Source organism: Artibeus jamaicensis, unplaced genomic scaffold, assembly GCF_021234435.1.
Source record: "Artibeus jamaicensis isolate MK-2021 breed Jamaican fruit bat unplaced genomic scaffold, CSHL_Jam_final contig_465, whole genome shotgun sequence".
In the NCBI taxonomy this organism is placed as follows: domain Eukaryota; kingdom Metazoa; phylum Chordata; class Mammalia; order Chiroptera; family Phyllostomidae; genus Artibeus; species Artibeus jamaicensis.
Window position 1 is genome coordinate 16073002 of NW_026521843.1, and position 15041 is coordinate 16088042.

At 54.3% G+C, this 15041-nt stretch overlaps 1 protein-coding gene across 1 annotated transcript; it reads right to left on the bottom strand.

Annotated features, from left to right (window-relative positions):
- Window positions 1–2540: 2540 nt before the first annotated feature.
- PCARE (photoreceptor cilium actin regulator) lies at window positions 2541–14691 on the bottom strand. The gene is made up of 2 exons (XM_037146782.2): window positions 10730–14691; window positions 2541–6583 (listed from the first exon to the last, which is right to left on the bottom strand). Exons 1-2 carry the CDS (start codon window positions 14401–14403, stop codon window positions 6403–6405), a joined length of 3855 nt encoding a protein of 1284 aa, XP_037002677.2. The 5' UTR covers window positions 14404–14691; the 3' UTR covers window positions 2541–6402.
- Between the last annotated feature and the right edge of the window lie 350 nt (window positions 14692–15041).

A 15041-nucleotide genomic window follows, 5' to 3' on the forward strand; every position in this document is an offset into this window, starting at 1 on the left:
CTGAAAACAGCTGAAAAGCAAAGAATACATCATTGCCTGGTTCTGCTTTCTTTCACTATTTCAGGTTTGAATCTGGTCCCAGGCACCCTGGGCTCTGGGTGACAGGCCGGGGGTTCTGGCCAGGTCAGGGCATTAGTAACCTGGCTGTGCGTGCTGCAAAGATGGGCCTAACAGAGGCCAGCCTCGGGGACTAAGAACTGGCCTGGAAGGCAGGTGGCTTTGAGCTGAGCCACCATTCTCTGCTTGGTAGTGTGTGTGGCCGGAAATGCTACTTACCTAAGATGCTCTTTGGGGTAGGAATGCAGCCTGCATAAACCCCTCTCTCTCTGTCTCTCTGTCTCTCCCCCCCCCCCCCCGCCTCTCTCATTCTCTCCAGTGTGAGAATCAAGAACCAAAGACTTGGTTTGAGAACAGCTAACTGATTAGGACTTCCTTTCTCATCAACCGAATTTCTGAGATTTTAGAAAACTTTCCTTAAGGTCTACCTCTTGTCTTGTTTTCTCCTCCCTGCCTCATCTCCTCCCTTCTGCACTTCAGAATCATCTGGTGAGATTTAAAACAGTACTGATTCCAGGCTCCATCCCTGGGGGAGGAATCAACTGATTCCTCAACCGGTTTGGGGTGGAGCCCAGATAGCTGTCTTGTCTTGTCTGACCTCATCCCCTCCACTCCCCACCTTTCCCTTCCTTTCCCCTCCCCTTCCCGTCCCTTTCCTCCCCTTCCTTTTTTTCTCTTCTCCCTTCTCCATCTCTCTATTACCATTATTATTATTATTATTACTACTATTATTTTGTTTTTCTTCGGGTGATTCCAATGGGTGGTCAAATTCTGAAACCACAGTAAGATAGAAGATATAGGAAAGTGGCAATGTCTTTGACCTTCCAGGCTTCTGTCCTGCCAGCTGTGCTCACTCAGCAGCTGTAGGGTGTCCTGGCATTAGGGGTGGAGACTAAGGCCAGATACTGGGATCAGAGAGGCTGCACTGAAGCCCAGACACTGTGGCTTGCTGGTGTGTGGCCTCGGACCCACTTGTCAACCCCTCTGACCTGTCCTTATCAATCCTGCGTTTATGTGCACACATGTGACGGGTGGATAGGGGAGAAGGTGACTGCAGTGCCTGACTTCCCTGGACTGTTGTGATGATTATGGAGATAATTCTTGTAAAGTACTTAGAATAAGGCTAAGAGCCCAAGAAATCCTGGAAGGCTATTATGGGGTTTTTTTTGGGGGGGGCAGGTCATAGCTTTGGGAGCAGTTAGGATCAGGGTCTTGTGGTTTCTGCTGCCTTTGGAGTTGGGGTTTGTCACCTCTCAGTTGCCATCCTCGGCTCCTTACTTGTCATGCCCCTCACTGCCACCCTCAGCTGAGAACGGGGCCCAGGGTGGCCGTGGATGCGGCCCGACATAAAATCGTCAATTTACTGAAAACATCATGAGATTATTTTGTGGTTATGTGTCACAATGTATTTAATGTGTCACCCAAGACGACTCTTCCTCCAGTGTGGCCCAGAGACGCCAGAAGGTTGGACGCCCCAGGCACTGTGTCCTGGGAGCAAGACCTATGACCTTTCTTGCCTTACTTACTGTTTTAATTCGTAAAAGGTGTTGAACATTACTTGCTTTGTCATAGCATAGGATCTTTAAATGATCCAATAAAACAATGTAGATAATCGTATTTTGAAATAGTGGTGTTGCCATGAAGTAAAGGTATAATTATTAAGTGCAGCCTTATCCCAGTAACACCTGCTGTTCAGAAGGCACAGGGTCGACTTGTCTCTTTCATCTGACTGGCAGGTCCCCCACCACTCGGTATGGGAATCAATGGGAGCGTCTTATGCTTCATTTGTTTTCCTGTGTGGTACACTTGACGTAATGTAGTGGTGATTGGAAGCCAAATGTTTTAGAGTCTTTCCACCCCTCAGAGATGGAAGTCGGCACTAGCTGAGTTTCTCTAACTTCCGGCAACGATCAATGCGCAGACCTAAAAGGAGGAGGAAATGCAATGGGTTCTTCTCTCGATCACCATCTTAAAGTGCCAGAGGTGAACATTGGAAATGACATGGGCAGATCCCCAAGGTGGCTCCAACGACGGTTTTGGAAAGAAGCCAGGTCCCAGAGCGGGGTGATGAAGGTGTCCTTGTTCTAGCCGTGAGCAGTGTGGTCAGCTCTGGCTCCCGAGGGTGACTGTCCCATTCACCGCATTCCTCCTTCTGTCCCCTGCTCCTTGTTTCTTTCTTCCTCTTCCAGCGTAGGTCCATCTGGTTTGTCGGGGGGCACCCCCTGAGACCCACTAGTGCCACACACCAGCCGAAACAGATGGCTGGCGCGTGCGCTGGACTTCAGGGTGGCCGGAGTCACAGTGTTCCAAACCTGGGCTGCTGGATCCGTCGAATTCTATCGTCACCTGATGCAGGGCCCACAGACTATCAGCCAAGTCACCTTCCGAAGTCCACGAGTGTCAGCCGGCCAGCAGTGCCCAGGGTCCTTCATAAAATTAGAGTGCTGAGCAAATTAGCTGTTCACTCCTCTGCGTGTCATCTTTAATGACAGTTCCTAAAATGTCTGGATGGATTGATGGAGCTTTACTTCAGCTCCAGGTGGGCACAGGGAATGACGCACAGCGCGGCCTGACATGTTCTGTTAACGCAGGCTCAGAGCACTGACTCTGTGGCGGAGCTGCTTCAAAAATAGATTCTCTTCGAAAACCTTGCCTTGGGAAGATGGGGTGGGTGTGGGCGGCCTGGAAACCGTCAACTGGATGATCATTGACACACATGCTGAGACAGTTCCCTGCACTGGCTCCCCGATACACGCAAATCACAGGTTTATTTCAGAAAAAAAGAATGTATTTCTCAAAATCCCTTTCATTCCCATTATTGGGTTTATGAGGCAAGTCTTGTCAAACATAGGCAAGAGACTATTCATAATGAAAGAGGAGTCTCTTCCGGCCTGCCTGCTCTGCACTTTCTCTCTACATGGATTATTTTAGGCTCTGAACTGGGTATATAATGTGGGGAAGGAAAATAGGTGCTGTTTATAGTAAACAGCGCTCAGACCCACACTGGGACGGAAGTTACAGTTCAGCTTCGAGGTTGTGTTTATATTTGCAAAAAGCTATCGCTGTCCTGCCAGAATATTATAGTTGTTGTTTTCCTTCATGAATCCTTTTGATGAAACTGGAGAACTGTGTTTCCCCCTGGGGCTGGACTCTTTGCTAAGTGGCTGAAGTGTTGGAGGAAGAGCTGGCTGAGCCCCTCCCTCCCCGCAGTTGGGGGTCCTCCGGGGTGTGGACGAAGAAGGCAGTGAGGTCTGCCCCCAGGGGAGTTGGGCCAAATAAAAATATGGGTGTTTTATGTACCCTTTAAATGGGTCTCCGGTGGTGGGCTCCCTTTTGTCTTTCTACCCCACACACCTCCTTGGTTTCTAACCCCATGAAGAAAAAGTATAGGCTTGTGAGTTCTCCATGGGTTGGGCCCATGGTTTAATTCATTTGAAGAGACAAAACAAAGCAAAAAACCTGCCCTCCCTTCTCCCTTGAGCACAGAAGCAGATTGGGCTGAGCAAGGACGAGGTTCTTGAGGGGAGGCTAAGAGTGACCCACCTGAGAAGCTGTGGAATTGGGCCTGTCCCCATGGCCACCGGTGGTTTGCTCCCCAAGGCAAGTGTTGGACGAAAGAAAGGCCAGGTCTCCAGAAGGCCAAGAACTGGGCTAATGCCACACAAATGGTCCATGGTGGCAAATTGAATTTCTTTTGTACAGAGCCTAATTCGCAGGTAATTGGGGCTACATCTGGTAGTTAGGATGGTAGCCAGAAAAGCACAGCTTGGACTCATCAGCTCAAGGCCTGCTTGCCTGCTTGGCTCTTCCTCACCTTTGACCTTTACTGCCTCCCGGCTCCTTAGCCTTCACAACCCCTCCCTGTCTGCCCCAGGGAAGCTGATTTGGGATTCCCAAAGCCTTTGGGTCCTTTGGCAACAGGATGTCCACAGGAGCTCGTCATCCCTGTTGCCTGAGCTTATGGGCCCCTGGGACAGAGCCTCGGGGCCCCTGGGACCTCTTGTTACATCGCATGTGGGGATGCATGGCAGAGCCCAGCACTGTCCTGGCACAGGTAGCAGGTAGGTGCTCAGCGATGTGGAGGGATGAGAAGGCACGAACTGCATTTGGCCGATGACAGACATCCAGTCTGCAGCTCCGGAGGGTGGGTGTTGGCTGCTGCTGACCAGTCCAGCTTGGGGGTGGGGCAGCTTTTCATCGCAGAGAGCCTCCCGCCAGGCACACTCAGGGAGGCCAGCAACGGCTCATCCCAGAGTCTCCTGGGGTGTTTGTCTGACACACACGGACCCCTCCGTGAAAGAATGCGCTGCCCGGCTCCCAGCTGCCCGTCTGCAGCTCCGGTTGCTGCAGCCTGGTGCCCTCAGCCCCTGCCTGCGCACTGGAGCCAGCCCCAGCCTCTAAGACAAGGCCCATTCAGGGGCGCCTGGGCTGGACACTGAGACTCACTTTGCCTGTGTGTGGATCTGGCTCCCACTTCTATCCTGGTTCTAGTCACTAGAGTTTTATTGTCCCTGTGGTTATACCTCCGTGTTGTGTCCCAGTCTTGTCAACTGTGTCCCTGTCCAGTCTCCCTGCAGCTGGAGCTCTGCTTCGTTCCCTTGGATCTCCAGGAATCCACCCCTTAACTCTAACCCAAGGCTGGCTCCCCAGGGCTTGCTTCCTGCCTGCCCAGCCCCGTTGCCCACGCTGAAGGCCTGACCGTGTGGACGGGCCGCCCAGCTCTGTACCAAGCACGTTTCCTAAACCAGATGTTCTCGCACAATTACCTCAGCCCTGCCCTGCCTGGGTGGCTGGACTGCCGCCCATTTCCTGCAGCCCAGGCGGCTCCCAGGGCCCACCCACAGGCTCATGGGTATGGCTCGGCCCCAGGACCTGCCCTGCTGCCGCCCAAGCTCTGCTCTGTGGATCAGTGCGGCTACAGGCAAACAAAGCACACAGCGGGGTGTACAGACATTTCCCAACGGGAGTCAGTCATGCCCCTCTTGGTAGTTCAGTCACTCTTCCTTGGGTGCCTTTGAAGAGTTGGTCCCTGTCACCCCTGCTTGAATAACTGGACACCTCGAGATGGGATTCATTCCCCTGGTCTCATGCCCACCCCGGAGGAGGCCACCTAGCGCCCAGGACCCAGTTTAACGTGCTCTTGAGTCAGGACCTATTTCCACAAAAAGGGACCTGATGTCCGTAATTTTCCTAATCTGAAAAAAACCAGCTTTGCAGCAGACCTGGAGGGTTGCCTCTTAGCGCTAGCCCATGAGCGAGAATTCTTGTCTTGTGACAACCCATTGAATCACCCGATCACTGCAAATTCTTTTCTAAATAGAAAGCGCTCCGCAGCCTCCAACGGAAAACTTCCAGATCGGCAGCAAGTATCTAGCTCGTTGGCAGAAGCAACTTTTTGGCACAAACGACCGCTCTTCCCTTCAATTTCAACTCCAGCAGGAGTTCTGCAGGTGACCCAGATAAAGGTGGCCGAGAAGCCTCTGGGGGACCCGGCCCATGTACAGGGAAACTTACCCACACACCCCTCTGAGCCCCAGCCCCCAAGGTGCCTGGAGAATAGGCTGCCTTGTTTGGGAGGCTTGGCCGTGCCCACTCAGTCTGAGAGGCATGTGGACGCGTAGGGCAGAGCATGTGCGATGCACTGAGCTGGAGCGGTGACGTGGCTGCGTGAGTGGGCTGGGAGCTTTGCCTTTGGGCTGTGGTGCTGAGCTGGGGAAGGAGGAGAAGCGGGAAAGTGGGTGGGCTCACATTGCTGGGGCAACCGATTTCTAAGCAAAGCTCATCTTGGGGACTTGCGTGCTCTGCCAGTATTTAACCTTAAAAAGCTAGGCATTCCCACCATTTGCACAACAATATGTTTTAGGCAGATGGAGTGATGGGATGTCCCAGAGCAATGAGATGTGATGGAAGACAATAGATTCTATGTCCTTATACCCGTTCATATGTGACCTCAGGCAAGTCACTGGGTGGGGGCGCTTTGGTTTCCTGACCTGCAAACCCAGGAGAATGCTGTCTGCCTCCTGTACTGTGGGGAGGACAAAGTGATTTCAGGGGGCCAACGCAGGTTAAACACCTGGCCCGTCAAGCATATGAGAAACTCGTGTTTCCTCTAAATTAAGGCCAGTACTTGAAGGATTAAGAGTGCCATGGTGGGACGCAGAGTTGTAGCTAACTTTTGGACCCCGAGGCAAACCAGGGGCTGGGACCCAAAACGGTGAATGTTTATAGGTCCGCAGACCTGCTGGGCAGGGCACCTCCCAGGCCTTCCCAGGACACCTGGGGGAGGAGTGTGGTCGGCCCGCCATCGGTGGGGCAGCCTGGCACTTGGCGGTCACGCTTTGCTGGTCAGGCCACTTCCTTCTGCTGGGGCTTGTCCTGGGTGCAGCCGGCACTGGTGTCCCGTTGCAGCCTGTGGCCCAGCACACAGAGTTCTGGGGGAGACGCAGCTCTGCCGCCACCCTTCAGTTCTGGGGCACAGGGGCTGCTCCACGGCTCTGTGTCCTTCTTGGGGCTCTCCTCACTGCCGCTGCCAAGAAAAAGACGGATGCAGATCAAACAGCCCTCTGTTGCTCCTCTGGCCCCTGTCCTGCTCTTCATTCTCCTCTCTGTCCCTCCCACAGGCCTGGTGGAGCCCAGGTGCCTGGCCTCTGCCTCTCTCTATCAGGCCTGCCCAGCTGGTGCTGCCCTCATGCTCACCCACTGAAGCCGGGCAGGGCAGCAGGAAACCAGGCTCCGGGGCGTTTCGACAGACGAGCTGAGGCCTGCTCTTCCTCTCACCCAAGATCCTGCTGCTCTGAACGGAGCCACTCCCGCAGGAGCTCTGGGAGTGTGCCTCTATTTTGTGTTTGTTTTTGAAGTGCTTCTAACTTAATAAAGGGCTAGGCTCAGCTAATTAAAGTAAAAACAACGCCCACGCCCTGGCTGGTTGGAGCATTGTCTCACTATGCCAAGGTTGGGGGTTTGATCCCTGGTCAGGGAACATACAAGAAGCCACCAATGAATGTATAAGTAAGTGGAACAACAAATCTGTGTCTCACTCTCTCTCCCCGTAAAATCAATTTAAAAAATACCAAAAATAACAGCCAGCCCTTGCCCCAAACCCACCCTGCTTTGTTCAGCTGCCACCGTCTTCCTGTCTTCCTGACTGGAGTAACCAGGGCTGGCCTGTGTCTAGAACAGCCCCTCCCGGCTGCTGAGTGCTACGGTAAGAGGGGCTTTGTGTGCGGAAGGACACCCAGTGTGTGCTGGAAACGCAGAGTGGAGGGTAGTCACAAGCATGGAGCAGGCTTGGGCCAGGAGGGTACCAGCTCAGAAAACCACACGGGTCAGGCCGTGGGCTAACAGGCTGGTCTCACAATTACTGCGTGGAGGCCGGAGTCTGGCTGTCTGGGCTGAAGTCCCAGCTCTTCCGCTGACTAGCTGTGGGACCTGTGCCATGTTAATTAATCTCTTCAATTTTCTTCTTGGTAAAGCAAAGGTAATAGTAGTGCCCATCTCACAGGGCGCTCAAAGTTATCAACATTGGATGAAGCCTGTAAAGCTCTTAGAACGTTAAGTAGCATGTGACAAGTACTCAGTAACTGGCCAGCTGTCACTCTGGTGCTGCTTTGCAGCATGAATAGGAAGTCACACCTAGAATGCTTAGGACCACCCTGTTGCACTCCCTGAGGGTCAGAGTCTCTTGATCATTCCCCTGAGGGCCAGGATCAGACCCAGCTCCCCACACGCACAGAGCAGAAGGCCCTTCTCTCTACCTGTCACAGTGTGTATGTTCTCGACTATTCCAGGAGCTCTATTAGGCAGGCTGCCCCGGTATCCTGACCCAGGACAAGGGTGGGGGAGGGATTTCTGCAGAGACCTTGCCTGGAGGGTCCAGTCCTGGCAAAGATTAAGAGCACCACCTTTAGGGGAAAACGTCTGGACCCTTCTTGGATGTTCACAGCACCCCAGTGTGCAGAGACCTAGGGACCAGCACCTCTACTGGGGGATTCAACACATGAATGACAGCTGGAGCTCAGTAACTTAGGTGCCTGGGTGCGCCTCCAGGGACTCTTCCCGAGCCCCTGAGCCCCAAGATCGGGAAGATATGAGTGTCATAATTTTTCTACGAGAGGGTCTGGCACCTGGCACGGGATGACCTGAGAGGGGTCAACACCAGCCGCAGGCTGGTCCGTCCTGCGAGCCGGCCTTGGTGGCAAGATCTCACAGGTGTGGTTGTGTCTGTCCCTGCACGTCCCGCTGGGGGAAGCAGCTGGATCTGGGCAGTTTCTGCCTCTCTCGTACAGGCTGGTTGGCTCATTGCAGGATCCATTTCCTGGTACAGTTTCCCTCAGGCGGAAGGGCAGGAAAACAAATGCTCATCCTCCGTCCTCTACACAGTGGAGAACGTTCAGTGTTCTTGTAGCCAGCGTGCTTCTGCTCCAGATGCCAACTTCCAGGGGTTGAGTTGGGGCGGGGGTGGGGGAATGAGTGCTTTCCCCTCACACCCATCTGCAGCTGCACAGCTGGGAACAGCTCAGAGGTGTGGTCTTACCAGGAGGCAGGGGGATGGGCGTGAGTCATTGTGAGACCCTGCACGCGGCCTGGGAAGGTGCGTGGTTACGAACCTCCTTGCTCTTTCCAACTAAAAGCACTGTGCCCCCAGCCCAATGTCTCCCAGGACTGAGACTTAGGACATGAAGCAGCCGTGTGGGCTGCCCTTTTCCGAGGAATAGCCCGAGACAAAGGCATCATTGTCTTCTTGAACAATTTTGTGTTGTTTTATTATTGCTCCCAGTGATTTAAAATGTTAGTATCTTTAATCAATGCCATTTTATTGTCCTTGTTTCTTCCAGTTTTTTTCCTGAAGGCACCATGTTAGAAATCTAGTAACTGAGTGAGTGGCTAGTGTGAGGAATAACGCACTAACATTTACGGAGGTTCTCAGATGGAAGGCGCTGTGCTGTCGGGAGCTCATTTTAGATTTAAGAAAAGAGCAATGTTGCATTAGGATTCTTGCAAAAATAACCAATACTTCATTTCTTTCAAGAGCGTGGGGAAGTTGATATAACTATAATAATGCACAACTTTCCCTAGATAATATCTTTATTTAAAATTGACTGCTGAGTACTTTGTAAAAGAAGTAAGACATTACCATTTATGTCTTGACAGATGGTGAAGTCTCTAACACATACACTGTGGCAGAGTTAACTGCTGACTCACACTATTGCGGGCAATGGAAAGACAGTAAGGACCGGTGCTGGTTGGGCTGTGTCTGATCCGTTACCCAGGCACATTGATATGAGTTCATCTCTATTAGGCCTCAAGTTTACATTTTCCCCACCTTGCCACAGGTCTGGAAAAGACACATTTCTCCACAGAGTCTGCAAAAGCGCCATCTGAGCATCCGGTCTGTTCAATGCCCTGGCAGACTATACTCTGACTCCTGGCCCATGCCAGGCCCTGGCCAGGTAGTTCAGTTGGTTAGAGCATCGACCCAATATACCAAGGTTGAGGGTTCAATCCCTGGTCAGGGCACATACATGAAGCAACCAATGAATGTATAAATAAGTGCAAAAACAAATCAATGTCTCTCTCTCTCACTCTCTCACAGCCATTCAATTAAAAAAAACAAACAAACTCAGTCTGCCCAGGGCAAGGATGGTAACCCTTCTCCTGGGTGCTGGTGCTGAGTGCCAATGAAGAGTCTTGTTCCTACTCTCCAAACTTCTGCACGGGGGCGTGGAGATGAGGCTGGATTGGAGGGCAGGTCTTTGGGGGATGGGGAAGATAAACATTTATATTGCACGTCTCCAGGACCAGCCCTTCTCAAGGCATGTCCCTAGGGTGTCCCCGAGACACTTGGTAAGGGGGTCTGTGAGGTCAAAACTATTTCAATAGTAATACTAAGACATTATTTGCCTTTTCCACTCATTCTTCCATGAGTGTAGAGTGGAATTTTCCTGTGGACATGATAGGTGATAGCACAGCAGAGTGACTGCCGAAACCGATCTGAGAATCCAGCCGTCTTTCTGTGAAGCCTCACACTAAGGAGATTTGCAAAAATGTAAGACGGTGCCACGCCTTGCTGAATTTTGTTGTGGAAAATAGAGCTAACTCTCATAAGAATATATTATTCATGCTAACATATAATGGGGTTGTGTTTGTTTTAGAAAATTAATTAATGCACGTTCCTGGTATTTCTTCATTTCAATTTCTAACACAGTGACAAGTGACAGGCCCAGCCCACATACACAGAGTCTAGAGGGGTGCCGGGACCTCACGTTTGAGAACCTCCCACCTAGATGCACACGACAGAAACGAGGGCGATCGGGCTGCTGGTTCTGGGCGGAGTGACAGTGACCCCACCAGGAGGCCAAATGGCTTCATCTCAGTCCGCCCTGCCCCCCATTAAAGAAAGGCCTCTGTGGGGCTGGATGGACTCAGTTGTTTCAGACTTTTAATCTAGCAGAACCTCTTTTCATTAAAATCTCAAGAACCTGAAATGAGTGACAAATGAAAGCACAGTTGCTCAGAGTTTGGGGGGCCTGGGGGGCCTGGACATTCCTAGACCCTTTTTTCTAACTGCCTCTCCTCTTGGAGGACAGTGTGAAAGCCACTGACCCAGAGGATCCTAGGGGCCCATTGGCTCTGTTCCAGTACCTGAAGGCGGTGGCCCCGACACTCCCCTTACCTGCTGTGGCCAAGCTGGGGATCACGAGCGTTGCTGGTGGCACCCGGGACAGGCGGGTGAAGGCGGACGCCGGGCTGGCGGTCAGAAGCTGTCCGTCTGATGAAGGGCTGAGGGTTGAGGACACACAGAGCCATTCCCCGCTGTGAGCTCCACCTCGGTCGTGGCCCTGAGCTGCCTCTCCAGCATCCTGTGGGGGTCCCCCGAGGGCCCCCAGCTTCAGGTGGCAGTAATGGGGCGGCTGGGTGGGCTGTTGAGGATGGCGATTTGGCTTCAAACAGGGAGGCGGTGGCTGGGCAGAACAGGGCCCGTGTGTTCTGAGACGCTTTGGATGGGGCTGCCCGGCTATTTTCAGAGTCTCTTGCTTCCTTTTGTCCCTGTGGGGGGGACAACGGAGGGGATGGGCAGGGGCCAGAGGCAGGGGAACTTGCTTCTGTGTGCTGTGTAGGGGGGTTGGGGATCTTGTGCTGAGCAAGTGAGCTCTCAGCGGGAGGGCTGGGCAGGTTGTGCTGGGGTGGCGGGGACGCCCCTTTCGTTACTGTTGGGGGGCTCAGTGTCCTGGGGCTTGCTAGAGGGCTGACTGTTGGGCTGGGGGACCCATGCACAGAGGGGGCGCTTGGCTGAGCAGGTCTGTGAGAGGAGGGCAGGCTTGGGTGCCTCTTGTCTGCTCTGGGAGCCCTCGTAGGAGAGGACTTCCTGACCAGTGGGGAGCTTCTCTCTTGGCTCTTCCTTGGGGCCTCAGAAGAATGTGGCCCCCGAGTCGGTCTGGGCAGGCTGGGTTCCAAGGCCCTGTGATGCCCAGCAATGTGGCTGGGGTGGTGACCGGCGCCTGCCCTCCGGGGCTGCCTGGACAGGTTTACAGGTCTGGGCACGTGTGCCTGGCTCTGAGCCTCACTGCTCTCCTCCTCTGGGTTTGGGCTCATTGCTGGGGGATGGTTGAGGTCCAAGGCCAGCTTTCCAGGACTGCAGCTGCTCTCGCTGCTCCCTGGCCCTGCGCTGCACGGCCCGGTGGGGGTGGTAGTGCTCCTGCTGGGCAGCAGGTCAGTGGGGCTCACAGAGGCTCTTAGCTTTGGGGACATCCATGTTTGTCTGGCAGGGCCAGCCTCTGCCAGCCCTGGCAGGTAGGTCCCTTCAGGAGAGCTCCCTGCTGGCTTGCTGCTTTCGGGGGGCTCCAGAGCAGTGAATGATCTGTCCATCAGGATTTCCAGAGGTGGCGGAGGGAGGTACTCTGGGTCCTCCCCCTCGGTTTCACCGTGGAGCTCCTCGCTCATGGACCCTGTCTGCAGAGGGGGAAAGGCAGGGGCTGCAGGCCTGCAGCCTGGGCCCCCCCTGAGACACCCTCTGTGCACCGCAGGAGAAATTTGGGGCTTTGTATACAAAGGGGCAAGCCCCCTGTAAATAGGAAATCTGGGGGGCATGATGGGGACCCCCCACTTCCTGAGGCAGGCGCTCGGCCCAGAGTATTTGGACTCCCCCAGTGTCTGCAGATTCCCACTGGAGCTGAAAGTTTCAATGAGTTTCTTGACTGATGTCCTGGGGGGGTGGCCCCTGACAGCCCAGTCCTCAGCCCTGGGAGCCTCCCTGGCCCTCTGCCCTGATGGGGCATCATTGGGAAGCCCCTCAGCCTCCCTGTTCCAGGGCCATTCCCCCTCCGGGCGGGGGCTGCATTTTTGCAAAATGCTCTTGTCCTGACTTGGCAAAATGCTGAAGTTCTTGGTCAGAGATGCCTTCAGCTTGCTGATGGGGCTGCTTGGGGTGGCCCTGCGGTGGCTGTCGGGCTTCAGAGAAGCTGCTCTGGGCTGCAGAACCTGCTCCCTGCTCAGCTCCTGCCGGCGGGTGCCCAGGGAGTAGAATGCCTCCAACCTCTGGCTGAGGTCTCTCTGGACCTGCTGCAGCTCCTGGAGGGTGGGCTCCTCTGCGTGGCTCTTAAGACACCCCTCTGATTGGGACCTCCTCTGCCTCACAGGGGCTCTCCGGCTGCCACTGACCGAACTAGGTCTTGGTGGGACCACTGTCCTCTCCTCCTCCTCAGCCCAATCCTGGTGCCCGGTGGACACAGGGACAAACTTGATCCTTTCACTGATTGCTTCCTTCATCTTCAGAATCATTTCCTGAGCTTGGAGGCTCCTAAGTCCCCTGGGGTATGCCTGAAATGGGCCAGGAGGAGAAGACCTTGGCCTCGGATGGAAATCGTCTTCCTCCTCCTCCGTGCTCCTGTCTTCCTCTTCACTGAGGGATGGAGCACCCATCCACACGGAGCCTTTAGGAATATGGGCTTCCACAGAGATCCCGGCCCCAGAGGACTCACAGGAATTGCTTTTGCTTACCCCCAGAGGCCTGGAGGCAGCATTTTCTGGGTCTGAGCCGGAGGGGCCTAGAGTCCCTGCTCCGCCCTCTGCAGCTGGCTGAACCTTTGCCAGAAGAGGCCTTGAGAGCGGGCAGTCCTGGGGTCTATCTGAACCCATCCAGACTGGGCTTTGCTGCCAGGTATGTCCCAACAGCCTGGCCTCCACTGGGGGTGAAGTCCCTGGCTTTCTGTCTGCAGGCTCCGGCGTTAAGTCCCAGCTGGCTTGCTTGCCCAGCTTGTCCACCGGGTACACAGACTCACTGTCCGCACCAATGCCACTGTCCTCAGAGCACAGGGGTAGACCCTGTACCCCAGGGTCCCTGTGGCCGCTGGCCAAGCTCTCCAGCTGCCCCAGAGCCTGCAGGAGGCGTGCATCCACAGCCCTCTTCGTGCTCAGCGTGTTTCCCAAGTGGCTTGCAGCGGCCTGCAGGTAGCTGCTGGAGCCCTCCAGGAAGCCACTGGTGAGCGAGGCCACTGTGCCGCTGAGCCCCTGCAGCCTGCTGACTGTGTACTGCAGAAGCTGTGGCAGGAGATCTGGCTGCTCCTGGGGCTCCCCTTTCTTCAACGGCCAAGCCAGATCCTCCCTAACTTCCCGGAGCAGCACTTCTCCATCCTTGGAGATCTCCCCCAGGAGCTGACTGGCTTCATTGAAGCACAGCAGCAGGAGGCTCACCATGGGCTGCAGCAGCTCCTGGGTCTGTGTGGCCTGATGCACGAGGCTCAGAACTGCTTCGTACTTGGAGAGGCAGGAGTGCAGATAGGTGTAAGCATGCTGGTGGGCTGTCACCAGGGGCTCGGGAAAGTCCACTTTGCCTTCGGAGCCCTGAGCGAGGAGAGTGGTCTGGCAGCAAAGACCCTGCTGCCCTGACCTGTGGCCTTTTGGCTTCCTCTCCCACAGGGAGGTCTCATGGCTAACACTTTCTGCTTTTTCATCTTCAGAAAAGGCTGCCCCTTGTGACTCGTGGGAGCTCTGTGTCTTGAATGGAATGTCCTCAGCCATGCGGCTTTGTGATTTGTCCAGCTGGGATGGAGCAGTTTTGGTTTCTGAGATCAGTACCTTCAGATTTTCCTTTTTGCCTGCAGTGGAATCTCCAGCCATGGTTTGGGTCCACGTGGGACCTGGCTGCACCTCTCTGGGCCTTTGTCCCTGGGACAGGTTCCCCCCAGAGTCATAGCAGGTGGAGCTTTGAGCCAGCAAAGGGACAGAACATCTTTCACTGTCCCCCTGACTTCCTCCCCCTGACAGAACTGCCTTGGGCTTTTTAAAAAACTGGATGCTGCTCTTAGCCACGCTGTTAACGATGTCACTATGGGAAGGTGCGCACCCCATGGTGTCAGCCTGCACTCATCTCCCACCCGCGACCTTCATAATTTCCACAGAGACATATTTGAAAGAGCAGCAAAAGGCGATCTTACGAGTCCATCCAGGCATTTCCAGGCCAGAACCCTTTGAAGTCCACAGTGCTGCGTCCTCTGCGCGGCATGAGCTTTCTTACTTCCCTGGCCCCGCCGTGTAGGGGCGGTGGTGGCCACCACCTTCTGCGGCTCTAACTTTGGACCCTGTGCAGTTAGTGAGCAGCAGTTGGAAGGTAAAGGACCTCAGGCTCCTGGATCAGGGGCCCCTGTTTTCTCCCTCCTGACAGATGTGGATGGCAAGTGGAACTTTAAGCCTATTAGGTTAATCACGCCCCAGCCAGTCAGCACTCACAGCGTGTTCTAATATAGAACTTCTCAGCATTTACTATCTTGGGAAGTGGATTATTTTTGCACGTGCTTGTGCTTTTAATTCTGTTCAGACGCCTGCCATGTGAAACCTAGAGAAACAAGCCATAATTGCAAAAAGCTCTGGAAGGGACACACTTGTGGAGAAGAAAGCAGGGCTCCCCGACTACAGTCCCCTCCACAGTTTAATAAGGGCAAACCCAACGAGGGTGTTCCAACTGCTGTTGTCAGGAAGGCCCCAAACCA

What these genes read in the sequence shown, in the direction of transcription:
- PCARE (XM_037146782.2), bottom strand. Translation starts at nt 14,403, where the DNA reads ATGGGGTGCGCACCTTCCCATAGTGACATCGTTAACAGCGTGGCTAAG. An exon ending in CCCCAGCTTGGCCACAGCAG is followed by an intron (nt 6,584 to 10,729) that starts GTAAGGGGAGTG and finishes TTTTCTTGGCAG; the next exon opens with CGGCAGTGAGGAGAGCCCCA.